Genomic DNA, 23,021 nt, shown 5'->3' on the forward strand with positions numbered 1-23,021 from the left:
ATATATATATAATTTTGAATATCTTTAGCCTCATTTTTTTTTTTTCTAATCAACACCTTCAAAACATAAATTAAGTCAATTCATTTTTTTTTTTTTTGGAAAAAGTCAATTCATTTCTATATAAGTTTAAGTAACTCATTTTGATTATATTTAAAAAGTTAATTACTTTTAATTGAGTTAATTAACGCAGTAAATGCATTTATATTTGTACAATTAAAATTAATACATTTATATCAACGTAATTAATGAGTGTGTTAACAATTTTTAAAATAAAAAGATAAAAAAGTAGAAAAACAGAAGTTACTATTTACGGTAAGCCGGCTTTGTTATTATATATTATATAGATAGATTTCTATATAAGTTTAAGTAACTCATTTAATTATATTTAAAAAGGTAATTACTTTTAATTGACTTAATTAACGCACTAAATGCATTTATATTTGTACAATTGAAATTAATGCATTTATATCAACGTAATTAATGAATGTGTTAACAAATTTTAAAAATAAAAAGATAAAAAAGTAGAAAGACAGAAGTTACTATTTACTGTAAGTCGGCTTTGTTATTATATATTATATAGATATAGATTTCTATATAAGTTTAAGTAACTCATTTAATTATATTTAAAAAGGTAATTAATTTTAATTGACTTAATTAACGGACTAAATGCATTTATATTTGTACAATTGAAATTAATGCATTTATATCAACGTAATTAATGAATGTGTTAACAAATTTTAAAAATAAAAAGATAAAAAAGTAGAAAAATAGAAGTTACTATTTACGGTAAGCCGGCTTTGTTATTATATATTATATACATTGATTTCTATATAAGTTTAAGTAACTCATTTAATTATATTTAAAAAGGTAATTACTTTTAATTGACTTAATTAACGCACTAAATGCATTTATATTTGTACAATTGAAATTAATGCATTTATATCAACGTAATTAATGAATGTGTTAACAAATTTTAAAAATAAAAAGATAAAAAAGTATAAAAACAGAAGTTACTATTTACGGTAAGCCGACTTTGTTATTATATATTATATAGATTATTGTTGTTGTTGTTGTTGTTGTTGTTGTTGTTGTTGTTGTTATTATTATTGTAATTGTTGGAGGCGTTTTCAGAGATAACTGGGGTTGGGTAAGAGGTTGTTTCCATTACAAGCATGGCACTGGTTACGCGTTTAAGGCTGAGTTAATGGCGGTGATCACTGCCATTAGGATTGCTCATGCAAGAGGTTGGTTTCGTCTCTGGATGGAAGCTGACTCGACTTACGTTGTGAGTCTTCTTCAAGAAAGATCCAAAAAGGTGCCTTGGCGCTTCGTTGCTCTTTGGGAGAATACTTTGCATTTGCTGGATAATTTTCAGCTCCATGTCACGCATATTTATCGTGAAGGAAATAAAGTGGCGGACATCATGGCGAATCCTGTCCGCACTGAAGGGTGGTGGCCTCACGAAATTGAAGAGATAAAAAATTCAGCACGCTTGGACATGTGCTCTCATTCGCATGTTCGCGTTGCATGATTTGTGCCGGCGTTTTTCTTCGCACGGGCCTTGGTTCCACAGGTGGTGGAGTGCTGCCGCGGTGACCTTCATGGATGCGCAGCCTTCTGGGGCTGTACTTGTTCAGGGAAGGGTGACTTGGTTGGATGTGGTGGTTGCTCGGGTTTGGCTTCATGAGCGTACTACGCAGCCTGCTGGGACTGCGCTTCGTAAGGTGGTTGCGGTCGGGTGTGGCTGGAGCTTCGCGGCGGCGTTGGTGGTTTTGGATGTTGATCTCTTGGGTGGTGTTTGTTGGGGCGACACACAGCCTTTTTTCAAGCTCTGGGTGCGCTCGGGCTTGGGGCTGTGGGGTGCGTTCTCGCTTGGTTGCAAGGCGCTTGGTTATGATGGTTTTAGCCCTTCGGCCTTGAGTATTTTTGTCACCAACTGGACCGTCATCATGGAGTTGGTGATGGGTTTTTTAGCCCGTCGTAGTTTGACGTCGTTTCTCGGCTGGTTCGATAGTGTTTGGGTTGTGTTTGTTTGCTTGTGGGGTGGCGGAAGGGTCCGAAACTTCTTAGGGGCAATGGTTAGGCCGGAGCTCCTGAAGTCGTTTCACCTTTCGTTGCCTGTTTTGGTTGTCTCTTGTTTTTTCTTGCTTCTTCGTAGATGGGTACTCTTTTTCCTTGTTAAGGTTTTTCCCATTGGATTTTCCTTAGCAAGGTTTTAATGAGGCCCGACCCTTAGTCTGCTTTCTGTGCTTTCAAGGGTTTCTTTTTAGGTTTTCTTTTTAATAAAATCGCTAATTTAATAATAATTATTATTATTATTGTTATTATTGTTATTGTTATTATTATATTTGTTATTATTATTATTGTTAGTATTATTATTATTGTTATTGTTATTGTTATTGTTGTTGTTGTTGTTGTTGTTGTTATTATTATTGTTGTTATTATTATTATTATTATTATTAGTATTATTGTTATTATTATTATTATTATTATTATTATTATTATTGTTAAATGTATTTATGTTAATGAAAAAATTAGTAAAAGTAATCAAAACACATTAACACTAGTACTACCTTTTAGTCTTTTACACCACTTTTTTCGGCTGTCTTAATTTCCGTGCCGAGCACCAAGTGTGAACTTGTTTTTATGGACGGAGGGAGTATTAATTAAGCTGTTCACAACCAAAGATCTCCCCGAATTTCCGCTATAAAAACCATCGTGCACACACGAATTCCATCGTCAATTCAAAGAAATCACAACAGAAAAAATATCCCAGATTTCCACTATAAAAACCATTGTGCACACACGAATTGCATCACCAAATCAAAGAAATCACAACAGAAAAAAAGAAAAACTTTCATACAGTGAGAAAAAAAGAAGCAGCAGCAAACCCATGGCGAAGGATTCTGCTCCAGTAATTGACATGGAGGATTCATCGAATTTAGCAGAGAAGATAGTGAAAGCATGCGAAGAGTGGGGTTGCTTCAGACTGGTTAACCATGGCGTCTCCGGTGAGCTGATGGCCGAAATGAAGGGCGTGACCCGCTCCCTCATGGACCTTCCCATGGAGGTGAAGCACAAGAATTCTCACCCTGAGCCAGGCAAAGGCTACACCCCACCAAACATGGCTAGCCCTTACTTCGAAGGCCTCAGTTTGTACGACATGGCTTCACCAGAAGCAATCGACCACTTCTGCTCCCAGCTCCACGTGTCGCCACATCAGAGGTCAGCACCTGCAGCTGCAACTAAACTATCTCCAAAAATTCTAACTTTGAATACATCATCTTTTCAGGGAGGTGTTGAGCAAGTACGCGTTCGCCCTGTTTGATCTAGCGCAATTTCTGGGGAGAAAGGTGATGGAGGGGCTGGGGATGGATGGACACCTCTTCAGCGACTGGCCATGCCAGCTGAAGATGAACAGATACAACTATGGCCCTCAAACCGTCGGATTAACCGGCGCCGTTTTGCATACAGATCCCGGATTTCTCACAATACTGCAAGATGATGAAATCGTCAATGGCCTCGAGGCAGTGCACAAGATCACCGGCGAATTCGTTCCGCTCGATCCCTTCCCAGGAACTCTCGTTGTTAATGTCGGAGATCTCGCTAAGGTGTATATATATATGCTTTGATTTTCTACTTCTTAATTTATTGTACTTACATGTCATCATATAATTAAGGCTTGGAGCAATGGAAGGTTTTGCAATGTGAAGCATCGAGTGCAGTGCTACGAGGCGACTATACGTACTTCGATTGCTCTTTTCGTGTTGGGTCCAAGAGATGAGAAAGTGGAAGCGCCGCCGCAGCTGGTGGATTCCGACCACCCCCGCCGGTACCTTCCGTTCGACTTCGAAGAGTATAGAAAGCTTAGAGCTTCAACAAACTCACCTACCGGAGAAGCCCTTAAGTATTTTGTGGCCAAAAGTTCGTGATATTTGACGAGATCGTTGACTATTATGTATTATGTATTGTGTATTAAAATATAATCGGTCGCGGACGATCGAGAATTGATTTTTTACATGATTATTGTATTAATTTATGCAGTTGAAGCATGATATTGAGCGATTCGTGCATTTATTTGGGAAGTTCAATTGCCGTGTTTTCATTTTATTTTGGAATAAACAATTAAACATTAATTTGTTGGGTGTTTAATTTCTCCATTAATTGGTGCTGAAATAGAATTTTATTAAAGAAAAAAAAGATGAAAAACCTAAGATCCTTTAAAGCACACAACGAAGCAGACTAAGGGTCAAGCCCCGTTAAAACCTCATTAAGAAAACCCGCGAGGGAAAACCTTAATGAGGATCGGAAAAAAAGTACTCGTCTACAAATAAAAAAGCAAAACGCCGACAGAGCGGAGATGGGAAAACCTCAGAGATTTCGGCCGAACCATCACCCCTAGACAACCCGGCTCTAACCAGCGAAAGGAACAAACCACACCAAAGCAACAAGAAATCAAACCATGCAAGTAAAAAAAGGTATGCTAACATCATCCGTAACAAACTCTTGAAGACCTTCGATGGCGTGGGGCCAAAACCCTTCGGCGACCACGTGAGAAGCAAGGAAGTCCGCAGACCTGTATCCTTCGCAAAAGATGTGCGAGACGCGCCAAGAGAAGGTGCTGAGTTTTGAAACCGCCAATCTATATTACAAATATAATTTTATTTTATTTATATTTAAGAAATCGTATATACATTAATTAATTTAAGTATACTGGCAACTTTAATATATTATCTAAGAGTTTAACTACTCAATAATTACTATCCCACTTGAAAATGAATTCAACCCGTCGAGTTTTAGCGCAATAAACCTCATGTGCATCTTAAGGGGACATCATCAACTCAAGTTCACTTGAGACACGATTTTAAATAACAATATTTTTTTCTTTTGCAAAAAAAATCGTTACATTCAAAGAAAGGAAAAACTCACAGTCTAGCCTTCTAGGTGACTCGAACTCCCCGGCCTATTGATTGAAAGAGAAACGTCTTACCAACAGACTGCACTTCATTGTCAAAAAAAAAAAAAAAATCCTTCTCGAGACTAAATTACCACTGTCTAAAATATCGAGATTATTTGATTATAAAAATCCTCGCACATTGATAAATCAAAACAATGAATAATAAAGTCGCATGTGCACAACATTATTAATTATTAATATAACTTTCAAAATAACAATATCATGATCAGACCATGCATGTTCTTAATGTTGTCAGCCATAAGCAACTTATCTAATTGTGAATCAATTTCAATGCATTAAATGTATCAGTATCATTAATTAGTCAAGACAAACTAATTTCACAAATAGATAGTTTAGATTGTGAAATTAGTTTTTCTACAAGAACTGACAATATAATCTTCTGTGATCTTTGATCCACCTCATGTCTACTATGTACAATATCAGACATAATCTGCTATATAATTTAATAAATAAATTAAATAGTAAATTAATGTGTAATAAAAGTATTACTCCATTCGTTCCACTAAAAGTAGCTTGTATTCCATTTGGGCCGTTCCACTATAAATGAAAAAATTTAATCCTAAAAAAATGTGGATCCTACCATTTTTAATAAATTTACGCATTTTTCTTAATTTATGTGTAGAAAAATTTTGAGCCACTTATAATGTGATAGAGGAAATAATTTTTTTTATAGATTTAAAAATTTACTATACTAAGCATCTCTGAAACCACTGGCGGATTCCGGGGGGAGGGGGGGGGGGGTGAAGCCCCCTCCCAATTTTTGAGTGTTTTTTTAAAATATAGATATATATATATATATATATATATATATTTTATATATCTATATATATGTATATGTGTATATAAATAAGAAAAGAAAAAACAAATATAGTACATTATTTATAGTATATCCAACTATCAATTAATTATTTGAAATTGTACATTGATTTGTTACATTTATGTTATTTTTATCCTATTTTTTTTCTTATTTAATTTTTAATGTTGAATTTGAGTCCATTCTAAATTTAAAAGTAAAATTACTAATTATTAACAATGAAATTTAGTTTATTTATTTAGAAAATGAAATAGATTTTTTTAAAGAATGCATAAAAGTATATTTTTTGTATACTTTCAATCTACTTGATGTTGAATTAATTGAATTGTAAACAATTATCTATTATATTAAGTGATTGTTAAAAAATGCATGAAAATGAAGTGCACGGAATGCTAAAAAAAATTTGCTTCGAGGGCCCAGTGTAAATGTCTTCATACGTCGTAGATCAATAAATCCAGCTCCCTAACCTCAAATCTTGGATCCCGCCTCTGTCCGAAACAGTATACAAACTTAACAAATTTTTCACGTATTTATCCCGTATCGCTAGAGGTGTCAAACGGTACGGGTCGGGCCAGCCCGGCCCAAATCCATCGGGCTTTGTCTTTTATCGGGTCGGGCCGAGCCGACCCGAAATCAAATCGGGCTGCAAAATTCTAGGCCCAGCCCAACCCCTCTCGGGTCATCGGGCGGTCGGGCTAAACCGGCCCATAATTTATATATTTAAAAAAAAAATTGTGACAAAAATAGTTAAAATATATGCTTAGCAGTTAGCATTAAGGTTTTATTCTGTGAATGGTGAGTTTCAAGGATTTTATTCACTGACTAATAATGCACTAGGATTAAGAGAATGTTTGCTACTTTCATTACTTAACTTAATGGACAAATTAGACTACTTATAAATTAAAGTTTGGTTCGAATTAGAGAATTGTGTAAATGGAAATAAGGAATACAGAATGCACTATTCCTAATTCCTATTATGTAGCTTTGTTTTGACTACCAAATGATAAAGGTCGAGATAAGTTAAAAGTTAATAAAATCAGGATTCAAATTACTTTTTAGGTTTTAATGTTATAATTTATGAATTTTTAAATATATAATTTAAATAATAATTTATTTATTTTGGGCGGGCCAAAAAGCCCGAAAGCCCGATCAGCCCGGCGGGCTCATTGGGCGGGCTTTTTAGGCCCGGTTTTTTATGGGCCTATTTTTTTAGAGCCCAACCCGGCCCTAAACCCGGGCGGACCGGGCCGGGTCTATTTTGACAGCTCTACGTATCGCGTCCTTTCTTATAGAAGAGACAAATCACATTTTTAGCAAAGCTCAACTGGATCGACATAAAATAAAAGAAGCTAGTAGGAGATGCAACCTTGTAGTCATCGTTACTCATTAATGTGGTCGGCAATCGGCATATCATGTAGCTCGAAAACGTCATTTGCCGGTACAACAACACTCCGTCTATATGTCGCATTTGCAATCTAGCTAGCTACTCCGAATTTCAAAATCAATGTGTACACTAGGGCTGGAAAAATATACCGAAAACTCGGTATACCGGCCATACCGTACCGTAAAATACCGCAAAATACCGAATTTAAGGTATACCAGTTTTTTTGGTAAGGTATGATACCGTATCGAAGATTTACGGTAAGGTAAAGGTATGGATTTTCCAAATATCGGGGTATACCGGTGTATACCGATACCGCGGTATATACCGAAAAAACCAATAAATACCGTATTAAAGGTATATACCGGTATACGGTATGATACCGTATTACTGGTATACCGAATATTACTGCATATAACGGTGATGTGGTATCATACCTTATTCTGGTATACCTTAATATTCGGTATATACCGGTAATAAGGTACAATACCTTATTCTGATATACCGCAGTTGTCCGTATATATTGGTATACCAAAAATCGCGGTATATATCGTATCAAAATCTATAGTTTTAAAATATATAATATTTATTTTTATGTTTGTATTTTAAAAAATATTTATAAATTTTATAAAATGATGTATATAATCTATATTATGTGAATATATACAATTGTGCATGAATTTATAAATATCATCAAATGATACAAAAATAAATAAAATATAGTATATAGTATAAGTCATACAATAAAATAAAATTGTTTATTTTGATATTATAGTATAGTTATAATATATAACTAAAATTATTGTTTTACAATAGATTATACATCTAACTTATAATAGTTACATATATAATAGCATAGTTATAATATTAGTATTATATTATAAATAATATTACGTCTAACATATAAATTATAAGTAACTTATAACATCTATATAATTTACTATATATTACATGAATGCATACAAGTATGCGAATATAAATATCATCAAATGATATAAAAGTGAATAAAATATAATATAGTATGTAAGTTATATAATTTAATATAACTGAATTATTTATATTGATATCATAACACAGTTATAATATAATATTCTATATTATATAACTAAGATTATTGTTCTACAATAAATTATACATCTGACGTGTAACATCTATGTATATAATAGCATAGCTATAATTAATATTGATATTATATTATAACTTAGATTACATCTAACTTATAACATCTATATAGTATATAGTATATAGTATATACTATATAACTTATAAATTTATAAATATCATCAAATGATACAAAAACAAATAAAATATAGTATATAGTATAAGTTATACAATAAAATAAAATTATTTATTTTGATATTATAGTATAGTTATAATATATAACTAAAATTATTGTTTTACAATAAATTATCATCTAACTTATAATAGTTACATATATAATAGCATAGTTATAATATTACTTCTAACATATAAATTATATGTAACTTATAACATTTATATAATTTATTATATATTACATGAATGCATACAAGTATGCGAATATAAAGTACGGTACACCAATTGAATTTTTTCGATTTTGATAATACCGATTATTTTGGTATACCGTTAAAGTGCGGTATACCGTGAAATTACGGTATGCCGAAATTCGGTAAGGTATACCGAAATAAAGGTACGGTAAAGGTTTTGTATATTCTCCATACCGTACTTAAGGTATACCGAACTAAGGTATACCGTAGGTAAAGGTAAGGTAAATGTATGAATATTCTTCATACCGAAGGTAAAGGTAAGGTATAAGGTATGGTCGATTTAATAAGGTATACCGTATCGTGCCACCCCTAGTGTACACATACTCATCATTTAGGAATTAGGAATTTATTTGCCGCCTACAATAACATGAGTCCATATGTCTATACTGTAAGCGCGCAACACATGTGGACCAATAATTTCTTACCAAAACTATGCAAAACCTCTTGACCAAAAGATATTAATATACGGCAAGTGTTTATTTTGATGGAAAATGAAGGAAGAAAATATATTTTCATCTATTTTTTTTTTACTATTTTTTATATATTTATTATGATGAAATTTTTTTTTTCGGGCATGGTGAAATATTTTCTCGTGCAACCTTTTTTCACTCCTTTCCTTTCTCTCCAATGTTGGATAATATTATCCTAAGGTAGGAGTGTAAAAATATTTTTCAATATTTTTTCATCTTTTCATCTCTAGTAAACATATAATAATAAATGAAAAAAGAATAATATTTTCTTATCTTTTTTAATCCATCACTTTTCAATGAAAATTTTATAATCGAAGTAAACGCACCCTAATTTGTTGCGCGTTTAATTTCTCTACGTGCTAATGAAACTTTTTATGTTTGTTGGGTTTTAGTATTGTAAATAACAGTAAAGGAGCAAAATAAAGCTAAATTCAAAATTATTTTTAAACAAGAATTAAGGAACTCGATTACTTTCGATCTGAAATTGTTTAAATTTTTAATCCATTTTATGATTGCGAATGTGAAAGTCAAACTCATAAATGTTTTTGTTTGAACTTGGTTAAAAGTACTATTTTGTTGCAACATGAGGTGATGATTATGGACTCAATACGTCAAATAGATTGAAGGTTATTGGTCACCTAATAAAAATGCTTGAAAGAATTCGTATTTTTTTTACATGTTCAACTTTACTCGAATATTTATATGTTTACACCATGTAATAATATACAGTATAATAAATTTCATCATTCAATAAATCACATTTCTTTGTTTCAATGTCCCAATTTAGTAAGTAATTTTTTAAATGAAAATCAATACATAACAAAATTATTTACATAACAAAATTATTTACATCAAATATTATTGTTGCCCACAAATAATGATTTCTCTTTTTCTATTTAAAAATAATATTTTTATTTCTCTCTCCTACTCTTTTTATAATTATAATATTAAAAAAAGTTAATTTCCTACTCCACAAAATACACAAATTAATTACAAGTTTATTTTTAACTTTGAATTGCAGTGGGAGAATTGTTGTTATATTCTCTTGCCTCTCAAAAAAATTAAGGAAATTATATTATATGATTATAAAAAAAATGAACAATTAGCTCATATTTCTTTCATCTACATTCTTCAATAAAACACATAAATAATTAAATAATAGAAGAACCCCAACTTTCGATAGTTCAAATCACTTATATATTTTTCACTAAATTTATAGTAAATTTTTATTTTATTTCTTTGTCTTTCTCTTTATCATAATAATGAGAAATTCCTCATTTCAAAAAATTAAGTCCGTTGGGTCTTGGAGGGTTAATTGAACAGGTGTATGGGGGGGGAGGGGGAGAATACATCTGTAGGCTATTTTTGCTGAAAACAAACAAACCAAACTTCAGTTGGAAAATAGTTTTAGACTAATAATGAGGTGACTTCAGTATTTTTATTTCAATCAAGCATAGTGCTATAACTGATATCAACGTAAGGCTTCAGTTTGGAGTTTGTAAAATAGAGTAGAGTTACAAATCTTACTGACTATCAGTTGATTGGTCAGTTAGACTAATAACTCAGCAGCGAAAATTTAAACTTAGTCCAAATAGCCTTTAGAAAGTTTGTCACTTAATAAAATCCTTAGTTACACTTTTCAGTTGAGCAAGTTCAGTTGTAAACAAGTTTAACGCAGATAAGGAATAACTGAAAGCAGATAAAGAACATAAGGATTTTTACGTGGTTCGGAACAAGTTCCTACGTCCACGGCCAGATGATCAATCTGACAAACACTCTGGGCTAGTGCTTACGGGTGCACATCAAACTTTGACTGAAAATCAAATTTTTAGTACCAACACACTGGGTTGGATTTCCCGCTTACACTTAGCACGCTAAGACACACAAATGCCTTTTCCAGTGCTTGGCTAAGATCTCTGGAGTCAAAGCACTGGTCTGAACTCCTCTCTACTCAAACACTCTTTTCGCTCGGTTGAAAAGGGGTTTGAAATCTTCCAACTAAGATTATTGAGAACAGGCTCCCAAGTAATCGAAAACTTAGGTTTGAATAATACAAGGATTTGCCTAAGGTAATAAGACAATGTAGATAATTAGTAAACTAATTTAGACTTTGGGGATTCTCTTATTCGATTCAAACTTTGAAGAGAGTTGAAGGCTGAGTTGTAAATTTGGCAGAGGTTCAGCTTGTGCGTTTGAATCGGTGAAGATTGCAATGTTCCTTGAGCTCTATTTATAGACGAAGCCTTGAATAGATCCGTTGGTTGAGATGGTTTTCAAGAGTCTGTCTGTTGTAAGAGTAATTTTGAATTTGGCTGAGGCTACAATCTTCGAGGTTCTTGTTTTGGTGAAGGACGCCGTCTCAAGGTACAACAGGTAGGGCGCCTCTGAAAATTTTGCACCAATTAGGAACTCTCTACAGAGAAAGGACGATCTCCAAATGGGAACTTGGCTGGGTTACGCCCTCAGTTCAAGTAAGCAGGAGTAATGGATCCGTCGGTGGCTAAAAGGTCCGGGATCACAGAGAGTAACGGAAAGGGAGTGTGACAATTGCGCGCAAATATATGAAATATTTTAACATGCTTAGAAGTTATTTCACTTTAAAACCTTCTAAGTCATGTCAAGTATAATTGGATAAACTGTACTTATGAATTATGAAATGTTTTAAAAGTTGTAGCCCACTAAGTACATTAGTACTTAGCCCAAAAATACTTTCAAATATTTTTCAGGTTGATTAGTCGGTGCTGGCGGGGCAGAGTTGATGCTAGGGTTCAACTCCGTATTTTGTCTTCCGCTGTCGCACTAGCTCTTATTTGTCTTTTATTTCTCTAACTTAAGACTTTGATGTTAAATTCTGAACTATGTTTCTTATCGAGCTTAGACTTTCAACTTCTAACGCTATGTTATTTAACGTCGGTTATCAGATGCATGAAACCAAACTTGTGATCCTAATGTTTAGAATGTTGTTGATTGATCAGTATCACTTGATTTCTATCTTTCTTCACTCAAAGGGCGTTTCCCGACTATTTATCCAATTATTTGAATTTCACAAGGTTCTTCCCTTGTTTATTTCTATGATTTTAGTCGCACCTCGATTATAGTTTATTCCTTCAATAATTTGGGTGTGATAACACCATAGTCTTTCGTTTCTCCTAAAGAGTTGTCTCCGAATGCAACTTTTGATCCAGTTTTCTCAATATATTGAGTTAGGTACTCCTTGTAGCCCGTCATGTGCTTCGAACAGCCACTGTCCAGCTACCATGTCCTAATTGGAGCTTTGGGTTCTTCCTTCTTATTGTGTTTCCTGGTTTTGCCCTGCAATGAAGAAGTATTTTAGGTACCCAATCAATATTTGGGTCCTTGAGCGTTAGTTATTGTTCCCTTGGGAACCCAGATCTGCTTCAGCACTGGTCGTGCTACTGCTCATTTGCGGTTGACTGGTCGTCTGACTAAAGTCGAAGGTACTTGTGTAGGCACATGAGCTTTTCTTGGTTGAGTCTTCTTCATCTTTGGAACCTCCTTCTTATGATAGTTAGGTCTTGTGTAGACTGGAGGTCTCCTTTGATCAGTTATGTATCTCCCTTGAGATACTGGGGTTGATCTTGACTGATGGTGTCTTGACTGATAGTGTGGAGCATTGAACTGATTTTGTTTGAATCGAGACTGATGTGGTCCAGTCATGTGATGTCTTGGTTGATGTTGATCTCGACTGGACTTGTCATTGTCCTGTCTCCACGGTTGTTGCTCTTTCGTGAACAGAACTGGTTTCAGTTTCTGGTAGCTCTTGTTCTTCCCCCTAGGCTGATGAGGAAGGTTCTGATTCTTGGCTCCATTGCGTTGATGTTTTTTCAGTTCGGAAGTTCCATCTTCATACTTTGACTGAAAACGACTTTCCAGTCTTTTTAGGATGATGAACTGATTAGGTGCCTCATTTGCTCGTTTGTAGTTTTTTGGAGGAGGGACATTCTTGTTCACCATCATGTTCCTCTTCTGAGCTTCTTCTTTATCAAAATCCCTGGGTTTTTCTGGTGTGTCGTCATCGGATGCTTCAGTTACATCCTGGATCATGATTGTTTTTCCTTTATCAGCAGTGGTTATCTTTCATCCAATACTTTTCACTAAAGCTTTTGATGGAAAGTTGTCCATTAGTGGAGATTCCTTCATGCAATTCTTGACTATTAGCTCAAATTTTTATTTGAGACTCTTGATTTCATGTGAGGTCTTCTCGCATTCCACTATTGTTTTTTTAAGCTCAGTCTTCAGTTGGTTGTTCTCTTTGATCAGTTCATCAAGACAATTCTGTATGGATAGTAGAATGTGATTGTCTCTTTCCTTGACTGATCTTCATTGACCCCCTTTTTCAGTTTATGATTTTGTAGCATGAGTTTCTAGAATAAAGACCTCAGCAGTTGATGATCAGTCATGAGATGATCATACTCATCAACTTCATTGGATGAGGTGCCTCTAGATTCTGAGTTATCTCCTGTAAACAAAAATAAGTTATCAGTATTAAGAGTTCTAGATTGAGAGTTTACCTCAGGCCTATTCATTCCGTTGCCATAACTGTTGCAGGAATTGTCAGTCACGCTTTCGGCATCTTTGGCCATGAGGGCTTTGTTTTCATCTTCTGAGCTGGTGGAGTTGCTGGTAGATGAAATAGTTGCTGAATCAGAGTCTTCAGCATCTCCAGCCACCATCGCTTTCCTTTTCGCGTACTTGCGATCTCTTTTGGCTCGCAGCTCTTTGCGTTCCTTGTGTGACAATTCAGGGTAGTCTGTTCGGTAGTACCATTCCTTCTAGCATCCAAAACATTCCACATCCCTTACATCAGTGGTGGATGATTTCTTCTCTCCACTTTTGTTGGTGGAGTGTCTGAACTTGTGCTCTCTCTCCTTTCCTTTGTAGTTCCCCTTGTGGAACTTCTTCTTGTATCTGCAAAACTTGGATTTCATTCTGTTGAATCTTTTAGTCAATAATGCGTATTGACTGAGGTAATCCCTCTGGCTTCAGTTTAGTCGATTCCTTCGACTGTTTCTTGCTTTCCTTTGTTGAAGCCTTCAGTGCGACACCCTTTGATGTTGCAGGGATGTCCTCGTCTGATCCGTCTGGTTTGTTCTTATTGAGGTCAAACTCATTCACCTTGAGAATGAAGAAGAGTTTTTCAGTTGGCAGCTGGTTGAATCCAGGTTTGTGCTGGTGTGTAACAACATACATCTGCCAATCTCCTGATGGAAGAACACGAATGACTTTGAGGTTGATGTCTCGTTGATTGTACTTGTCCTTCGACATTGACTGAATCTCGTTCAACAGTTGAGTAAATCTGTACACCATTTCGTCGACTAATTCATTCTGCAACATTTTGAATGAATCGAATTTCTGACAAGCAATTGACAGCTTGTTTTCCAGTATATTTTCTGATCCGACGCACATTCTCTCGAGCATTTCTCACATCTTCTTTGTAGTATCGCACCTCATCAGTTCAGCGATATGTTTGTCTGGTATAGTACCGGAGATGATGTTTTTGGCGTTATCATCCACTTCATCAAGCTTTCTTTCTTTAGTGGTGAAATCTGATTTTGGTTTGACCGTTGTTTCATCGTAAGGATCATTTGTGGTGTCCAGAGATACCTTCTTCTCAGTTGTCCAGATGATGATTGGACCGTTGGTGGTAACTTCCCGCACTCTGCAATGTTGGGCTTTAAGGTAGCTCTTGACTCGGAATTTCCAAATGTTGTAATTCTCAACAAAGAATATCGGAAGAGATGATGCACTGCCAGGGTTAGTAGCCATGATAGGAGAAGCAAAAGAGATAAAAAGCACTTAGCACGTTGAGGAAATAAAATTCTGAAAATTTTAAAAACCCTCTTTAAAAAGGATCTAGTTTAGTAGAACCGGGTCAAAGTAGTTTGTTCTTGCGAACAACCTGCTTTGATACCAATTGTTGGATCCCGGAGGTTTAACTGAACTCATGTATGGGGAGGGGGGAATACACCTGTAGGCTATTTTTGCGGAAAACAAACAAACCAAACTTCAGTTGAAAATGGTTGTAGACTGATACCGAGGTGACTTCAGTATTTTAATTTCAGTCAAGCACAGAGCTATAACTGATATCCATGTAAGGCTTCAGTCTGGAGTTTGTAAAACAGAGTAGAGTTACAAATCTTACTGACTATCAGTTGATTGGTCAATTAGACTAATAACTCAGCAGCGGAAATTTAAACTTAGTCCAAATACCCTTTAGAAAGTTTGTCACTTAATAAAATCCTCAGTTACACTTTTCAGTTAAGCAATTTCAGTTGTAAACAAGTTTAATGCAGATAGGGAATAACTGAAAGCAGATAAAGAACACAAGAATTTTTACGTGGTTCGGAACAAGTTCCTATGTCCACGGCCAGATAATAAATCTGACAAACACTCTGGGCTAATGCTTACGGGTACACAACAAACCTTGAACTGAAAATCAAATTTTCAATGCCAACACACTGGGTTGAATTTCTCGCTCACTCTTAGCACGCTAAGACACACAAATGCCTTTTCCAGCACTTGGCTAAGATCTCTGGAGTCAAAGCACTGGTCTGAACTCCTCTCTACTCAAACACTCTTTTCGCTCGGTTGAAATGAGGTTTGAAATCTTCCAACTAAGATTATTGAGAACAGGCTCTCAAGTAATCGAAAACTTAGGCTTTGAATAATACAAGGATTTGCCTAAGGTAATAAGAGAATGTAGATAATCAGTAAACTAATTTAGACTTTGGGGATTCTCTTATTCGATTCAAACTTTGAAGACAGTTGAAGGCTGAGTTGCAAATTTGGCAGAGGTTCAACTTGTGCGTTTGAATCGGTGAAGATTGCAATGTTCATCGAGCTCTATTTATAGATGAAGCCTTGAATAGATCCGTTGGCTGAGATGGTATTCAAGAGTCTATCCGTTGTGAGAGTAATTTTGAATTTGTTTGAGGCTACAATCTTCGAGATTCTTGTTTTGGTGAAGGACGCCGTCTCAAGGTACAACAAGTAGGGCGCCTCTGAAAAGTTTGCACTAATTATGAACTCTCTGCAGAAAAAGGACGATCTCCAAAATCTCTGCATTTACTGCGGCTGTCGAAACATTTAATGCAGGCTTCAACGTTTCAGTCCGATGAAGAATGTCAACTGATACTTGTCAAGAGTATCAGTCTGCTAATTCCACGTGGTCTGCATTAACACTTCAGTCATCACTGATAGTTCAGTGAGACTCTCGTCCAGTCAATACATCAGTATCTGACTTTGTCTTTTTCGCAGCTATCTTCAGTTGAGGTCTTCATTCTTCAGTCTTCAGAACTATAGGCAAACTAGAAAGCGTGAACTCTAAAACTTGAATTCAAAAGTTCTAGTCTATTACAATAAAAACTAGAAGTTTTAGCATCATCAAAACTAAGGATAAGAATTTCATTAAGTTCCCAACAAAATCTAGGTAGTTGTTAATCTTATTTGAGATGATATATTAATTTCTCACCCTAGATCTCAACGCAGATTTGTAATGAAAATCATATTTGACTTTTATGTGCTAATATTCTATATATTGACATAATTTACTTTTATGGGTTGTTATTTGTTATTAGTATTAACTTATTAGATTTTTTTTTATTATAAGTTTTAACTCTATAATAATTATATTATATTATCAAAGATCATTTACTTGTTTGGAATATGAATATTAATTTAGTTTATTTTTCGGTTTATTTGGTTTTAAGATTTTATTCCTTTTCGAAATAGTGTTTGTTTTTAGTATTTGATTTTATGTTTTCTGAGTGAAACTTTAATAACGTATTTATCCCGTATCACGTCTGGTGAAACCCTTTCTTATGCTAGTCTATAGATGTTATAGAAGAGACAAATTACATTAGCAAAATTCGATCAGGCACAAAAGAAGCTAGTAGGAGATGCGATTAGTTGTAAACTTGTAATATTATATTATACTAGTAGGCCGTCCGTGCGATGCACGACGAGCAATTAAAATTGAATGATATTTTAATTGAGTATAAATATGAATATCAAAGTATATGTAAATATAAGAAAAAAGTAATAATAATTGGAAAAATTAAAATATAAGAAAATGCAAAAAAAAAAGTAATAATAATAGTATTACTCTTTTTGAAAAAAAAATTCTATGTTCAACATTTGTGGTAGTTCCTTTAAAAAACATCTCTAGTATTGGTTTTTTTTTTTTTTTTTTTTTTGAGGGAAAAAACATTTGTAGTATTAGTAACATTATTTTTATCATCTTCATAAATTAAATTTTTAGTGCACATGAACTTCGGACTTTATATGTGTATTAATAGTTTTACACACAATAATTAAATAGAACTGTATAATTAGATAAAGAAATAAAATTATGTCTTCTAGTTTTAATTTTGCGACGAATCATTCTATTTAAATATTGGGAGTTGTGTGCGTGTGTTGCCAAGCGGTAAGGGATTAATGTCTAAGGCCAAATGTCTTGAGTTCGAGTCCCCTGTAATGTGGTCTTTAAATTTATTTATTATTATTAATTTATTTATAAAAATATAATTAGGAACTGATCAAGAAATAAAGTTATGTATATGTAGTGACTATTAAAATTAAAAGGATATATTTGTTAATTAGACAAATGAAGTAAAGAATACCGTCCCAAATATTAATTTAGTACCATTTTTTTACACGATTAATTTACTACAAATTGAAATAACAATTTTATGATCTAAACCAATCAATTATTTACCATAAGTTACAAGAAAGAAAAAAAACGATGCTTCATTTCATGAATGAAAAGATGATACAAAGTATACAATATGAGATGGAATTACATCATAATAATAGATACCATTTGGAGGCTTCGCCAGCTGATACGCAACTTCATTAAGATCTCTTCCATTATAGCAGTGTTGACATCTATACTATATTAAAAAGGGATTTTTAAATTTGAAATCAATTTTAAATTAATTTCAAAATTGATGGCAATTTTGTAGTTATGATAAAATTGAAGGTTTATGTTTAAACTTTAATTTTCTTTTTATTTTCTATTTCTTTAACTTCTTATTTATTGTTTTATTTATTTTCAAAATTATGAAATTTAATTAATTATAAAATATTTAATATGCATATCAAATTAAAGATCACGATAAGAGCTTTAATTTGATATATTTTATATAAATATTTGATTTAAACTGTACAAATTAAATTAGGTTAAATATTAAAATTTTATAAATTTCTTTCTCATCTCTCATCTTGTTGAAAAAAATATATTTTAATTCTTTTTATTAGTATTTTTTATTTGTTTAACTTATTTTTTCTTTTCATAATATCAAATTTTATAATTGTAAATTCTTTTTTATTTTTATTTTTATTTTTTTAATATTTAATTCAAATATATTTAAGTAAAATTAATTTTTATTATATTTATGAGTATAATAATTGAATTAGTATTAATTTTTTTTATATAAAAAATAAAAAATATTTTTTCGTGCATAGCACGGGATGCAAATGCTAGTTTCCTATTAAAACAGTGTTGAAATTATACTCACAAAGCGCCAAGTTCACCCCCCCAAACCTTCCAAGTTAAAATTGTTCCCCACCTCCCTCCTCACTTTGTCCCACCCCATCAACAAAAGTAACCATGCCTTCACATTTCGTTGTTTCAATAAAATTGAATCCACTAATGTAACAAAATATAGAAGAAATGAAAATCATCTAGAATCACATTATTGTATCCATTTAAAACAACATATTAAAAATAGGGTAAATATCATGACAACCCCTGAACTATATCCACTTTATCAAAAATATCCTGAAACATTCGAAATGTTCTCTAAACCCTCAAATTATCAGGTTTTTATCAAATATATCCCGCATCTATTTTTCGGTTACCAGAAACGTGATGTGGCTCGCTGGATGCCACAATGTAATTTATATTCTATTTTTTGTTGAAACATTTTCATATATTGGGATTTTTTTAATTTTAATGAATCATGGGAGAGAGAATCGTGGAAGAGATAAAATATACGTGGAGAGATAAAGTATTTTTGGGATAGAGAAAATATGGCGGTAAAATATTACCGTTAAACTGCTCTTTTATATAATATATAGATTATATTATATTTTTGAGGTCTCTTTTGAATGCAGTAACCTTGTAGTCGTATTGGAATTGAGTACATATACTAGACAAAGTAGTGCTCAATAATGTGCTCCAAATCGTACCAAAACGCTATTGCAAGACGTCACTGCATTTGCAATCTTGCTGCTCCAAATTTCTAAATCAATGTTTACACATAGTCATCATTTATTAATTTATTTGCCGGCTACAACAACTAGTGCTGTGCATATGTCAATAGTGTAAACAACACATGTGGACCTTTATTTCTTTACCAAAACTTTGCAAAACCTCTTAATTAACCAGAAGATTCCACTGCAACAAGCCAAATCGGGAAACGATTTCCCCGCCCCCGATTTTGTTACTTCGTCCGTCCAACTTCACTTGGTCTAGTTTTATTTGTAAATTATTTCATCTAATTTGGCTTATTTTTCTCTTGAGTAATAAATTTGCATTACAATAAATATAGATCCACAAATTTTACTTTCACTATCAGAAAACGTGCTTCTAACGACCGAATTAACGACCTTTTTTTCGAGTCGCCGTTTTCTTTGTCGTCCGTCTATCAACGATCGAAAATTTTCGGTCGTTAAATTTCAACGACCATTTTTTAATATTAGCGACCGTTGTATTCGGTCGTTGATTTGGTTGAGGTCCGGCCGGTGGACGACGGCTGAGAAAGTCCAACGACCGAAATTTCGGTCGTTAATTAACGACCGAATTAAACGGTCGTTAACTTTCTGGCGAGTTTAACGACCGTTTTTTGTTCGGTCGTTAATTAATGACCGAAATTTCGGTCGTTAATCCTCGTTATAACTGGTTTTCCTTGCGATCATTTAACGACCATTTTCTTAATTAACGACCGTTTTTACGGTCGTTAATTAATTAATTAATTAATTATTTTCCAGATTATATATTCATTCCTGTTTTCCATAACATTGCAATATATAAATGATTGAAACTAGAAAATCACGTATTATAACAAAATACCAAATCAAACTATAACATCCCCAACGAGTTTCAAAACAAAGTGTAACAAAGTAGCAATGTAAAAGTAGCAAATAAAATAAAAGTAAGAAGTCTAGATATAGTGTTTTCATCAAAAGAGGCTAAGATGCTCAAAGGTCCGGGTGTGTCTCATCGGAGGCGGTCGATGGTGCTCGATATCCTCGCATAAGCATCGCGATCTGGGCCTGCATCTCCTGTATAGTCCTCCTCTGCTCCTCCTGGTACGCTGCCCTGGCATCTAGCTCCCTCTGTATGGAGCTCAGCTGCTCCCTCAATGCCGAGACCTCAGCTCTCGAGACAACATCGAAAGGTAACTGAGAGGTGCTGGTGGAGTGGGTGCTCGAGGACTCGCCCTGGTGAGTAATCGCCCTCGACATCCTCATACCTAATCCCATGATGTGTCCCCTTGGATCAGGAGCGACAACCTCTCGAAAGATGCGATCCACAACTGTGGGCGTGACCTCCTCCTTCGTCTCACGTAGCTCCGCCAATCGCCTCTCAACCTCCAACTATAATACAAAAATACAAAAAAGTTAAAATAGTTGTGAAATAAATTGAAGTTACAACATAAATTAAATATAGCAAATTAAAGTCATACCCCGTGCTACGCAGGTCCTCCAGTGGTGTACTGTCCATCTTTATAATGGATCCGACGAAAAGTAGCTCAAGAAGCCTCATCAAAAGGGATATTGCTCTCCCGAGCCTTCAAAAATACATTAAGAAAATATTAACAATTTAATAGACATACAAACATAAAATAAAACAATGTAAAATTACCAGATGCTCAACATGATCAATAGCACTGAGCGACCCTCCATGATGGACAACCATCCTTGTACCCGGACTGCACGGCTCTGAACGGCGATTCCTAGACGCCTGAGCAGACCTTGCCTGAGTTTCAGGCAATGCCCAATAAGCCCTCCAAGCAGCCTCAACGTCAGAGTGAAGATAATCAATCTTCCTCTTCTCTACCGTAAGGATCTTCTTGCACTTGCAGATGTAATCCTCATATGCCAATCGAGCAATAGAAACCCACTCTTTCTTAATTTGCTGCCTGGTATATTCATTTGTATCCCAACAAAAGGCTTTCTGTTTAAAGATACTGCAAATAAGAGTAAAATTAGTTTTGTGAGTGTTAATTTAGAATAACACATTATTATATATAAGATTAAAGATACCTCAAACTCATTGAAGTAGAAATCCTTCATCTACTGCGTCAAATTCTTCCAATTCGTGCCACTGGCATGTGGCATTCCTTGGAAGCTATCAGTCGCCCTCGCCCGAATAGCTCCACTCGGCCTCATCACACTTAAATATTTGAAGATGAATTTAGAATTAATGTATATTAAAATTTGAAGTGTACTGATATATTAAGAAATGTACCGACGAGTGAAATACACCCATGTCCGCCCATCACTAGAAACCGTATGGACGTCATCAGAGTCCTCATTCGGGGTATCACTAGTGGGCGTCGTGTTAGAGACATCCCGATCATCGGCCGAAGGTCCAGAAGATGATGGAGTAGAATCAGCCATCTATATCAAAATTCGAAGTAATTAATATATTAGTTCCTTTGTTTATTGTTGACGACATTAACTATATAAAATTGACAAATATGTTTACTCAATCAGAATCAGTGTTAGAAGACTCGGGGGATTGTAAGATAATGTCTTCATTGTCATCTGCATCATCTTCATCATCTTCATCATCTATGTCCACCTCGCCTACATGTGGATGAATAATTATTGGCATATCATCTATATTCGTAAGAGATATTCTGCCTACGACTTCCTCTTGAAAAGGAAACGACGTTGGAAGTTTAGCTGTTGAAACTTCAACAACTGGCCTTGCTTTCATTTTACAAGCAGCCAACCAATTTCTTCTGTTGTTATTTTTACTTGGATACAAGCAAAAATAAACTTGTGTGGCTTGATTGGCGAGGATAAATGGATCATATTTGGAATAACGACGATTTGTGTGCACCGAAACCAAATTGAAGTCCTGATCAACTTCAGTTCCAGTTGGAATTTGAGGGTCAAACCACTCACATTTGAACAATGTGGTTGTTTTCATTGGTAGCCCAGAATACTCTAAGATAACAACCTTTAACAAACAACCATAGTAATCTAACTGGACACCGTTCAACACTGACCCCTTAACGCACAGTCCACTATTATCAATTTATTTTGTCGAGCCATAAGAAACCGTATGGAATTTGAAACCACTGACAAAGAATCCTTAGTATGTAGTAACTCTGAGCAAAGGTTCCAATAACAAATGATGCAAAAAAAATTTGACTATCCCATTTGTTGGATTTGAAGCCTATTATTGAGAGAAAATTATTAGTAAAAAATAATTGTAGTATGCTTTGAGATAATTAACAAAGAAAGAACTTACATATGCCTTGAACCATGTGGAAAATTCTTTCTCAAGTTTCAGTTGAAGTTCATTGGATGAAAGGTGAGGAAATTTGGCTTTCATTTCTTCCTCAAATATATTCACAATCATACTTAATCGCCTCTCCCCCACCGGCGACACTATCATGCTTAATTATAATTAAAACGTGCTCAACGCAATTAATCATGCTAAATCATATATTTAGCCTCTCCCCCACAGGCGACAAAGCGAATAAAATAAATTTAAACATTCTAAGGCCTAATATAGATGAACCTAACTAAGTTCTTTAAATAAGTCTAATAGAAATAAACTTAACTAAGTTCTTTACATAAATCTAATAGA

General features: G+C 34.2%; 1 protein-coding gene across 1 annotated transcript; it reads left to right on the forward strand.

Annotated features, from left to right (window-relative positions):
• Window positions 1-2,673: 2,673 nt before the first annotated feature.
• On the forward strand, window positions 2,674-4,091 carry LOC131012184 (2-oxoglutarate-dependent dioxygenase DAO-like). Its single transcript, XM_057940095.1, has 3 exons — window positions 2,674-3,225; window positions 3,293-3,611; window positions 3,681-4,091. Exons 1-3 carry the CDS (start codon window positions 2,894-2,896, stop codon window positions 3,930-3,932), a joined length of 903 nt encoding a protein of 300 aa, XP_057796078.1. The 5' UTR covers window positions 2,674-2,893; the 3' UTR covers window positions 3,933-4,091.
• Window positions 4,092-23,021: the final 18,930 nt, after the last annotated feature.

This window comes from Salvia miltiorrhiza, chromosome 2, assembly GCF_028751815.1.
Source record: "Salvia miltiorrhiza cultivar Shanhuang (shh) chromosome 2, IMPLAD_Smil_shh, whole genome shotgun sequence".
Taxonomy (NCBI): Eukaryota; Viridiplantae; Streptophyta; class Magnoliopsida; order Lamiales; family Lamiaceae; genus Salvia; species Salvia miltiorrhiza.

Bases quoted from the DNA above. Each gene is read 5' to 3' on its own strand.
- LOC131012184 (XM_057940095.1), top strand. From the start codon at position 2,894: ATGGCGAAGGATTCTGCTCCAGTAATTGACATGGAGGATTCATCGAAT. The intron at 3,226-3,292 runs GTCAGCACCTGC...TCATCTTTTCAG, and splicing joins CACGTGTCGCCACATCAGAG to GGAGGTGTTGAGCAAGTACG. The intron at 3,612-3,680 runs GTGTATATATAT...CATATAATTAAG, and splicing joins ATGTCGGAGATCTCGCTAAG to GCTTGGAGCAATGGAAGGTT.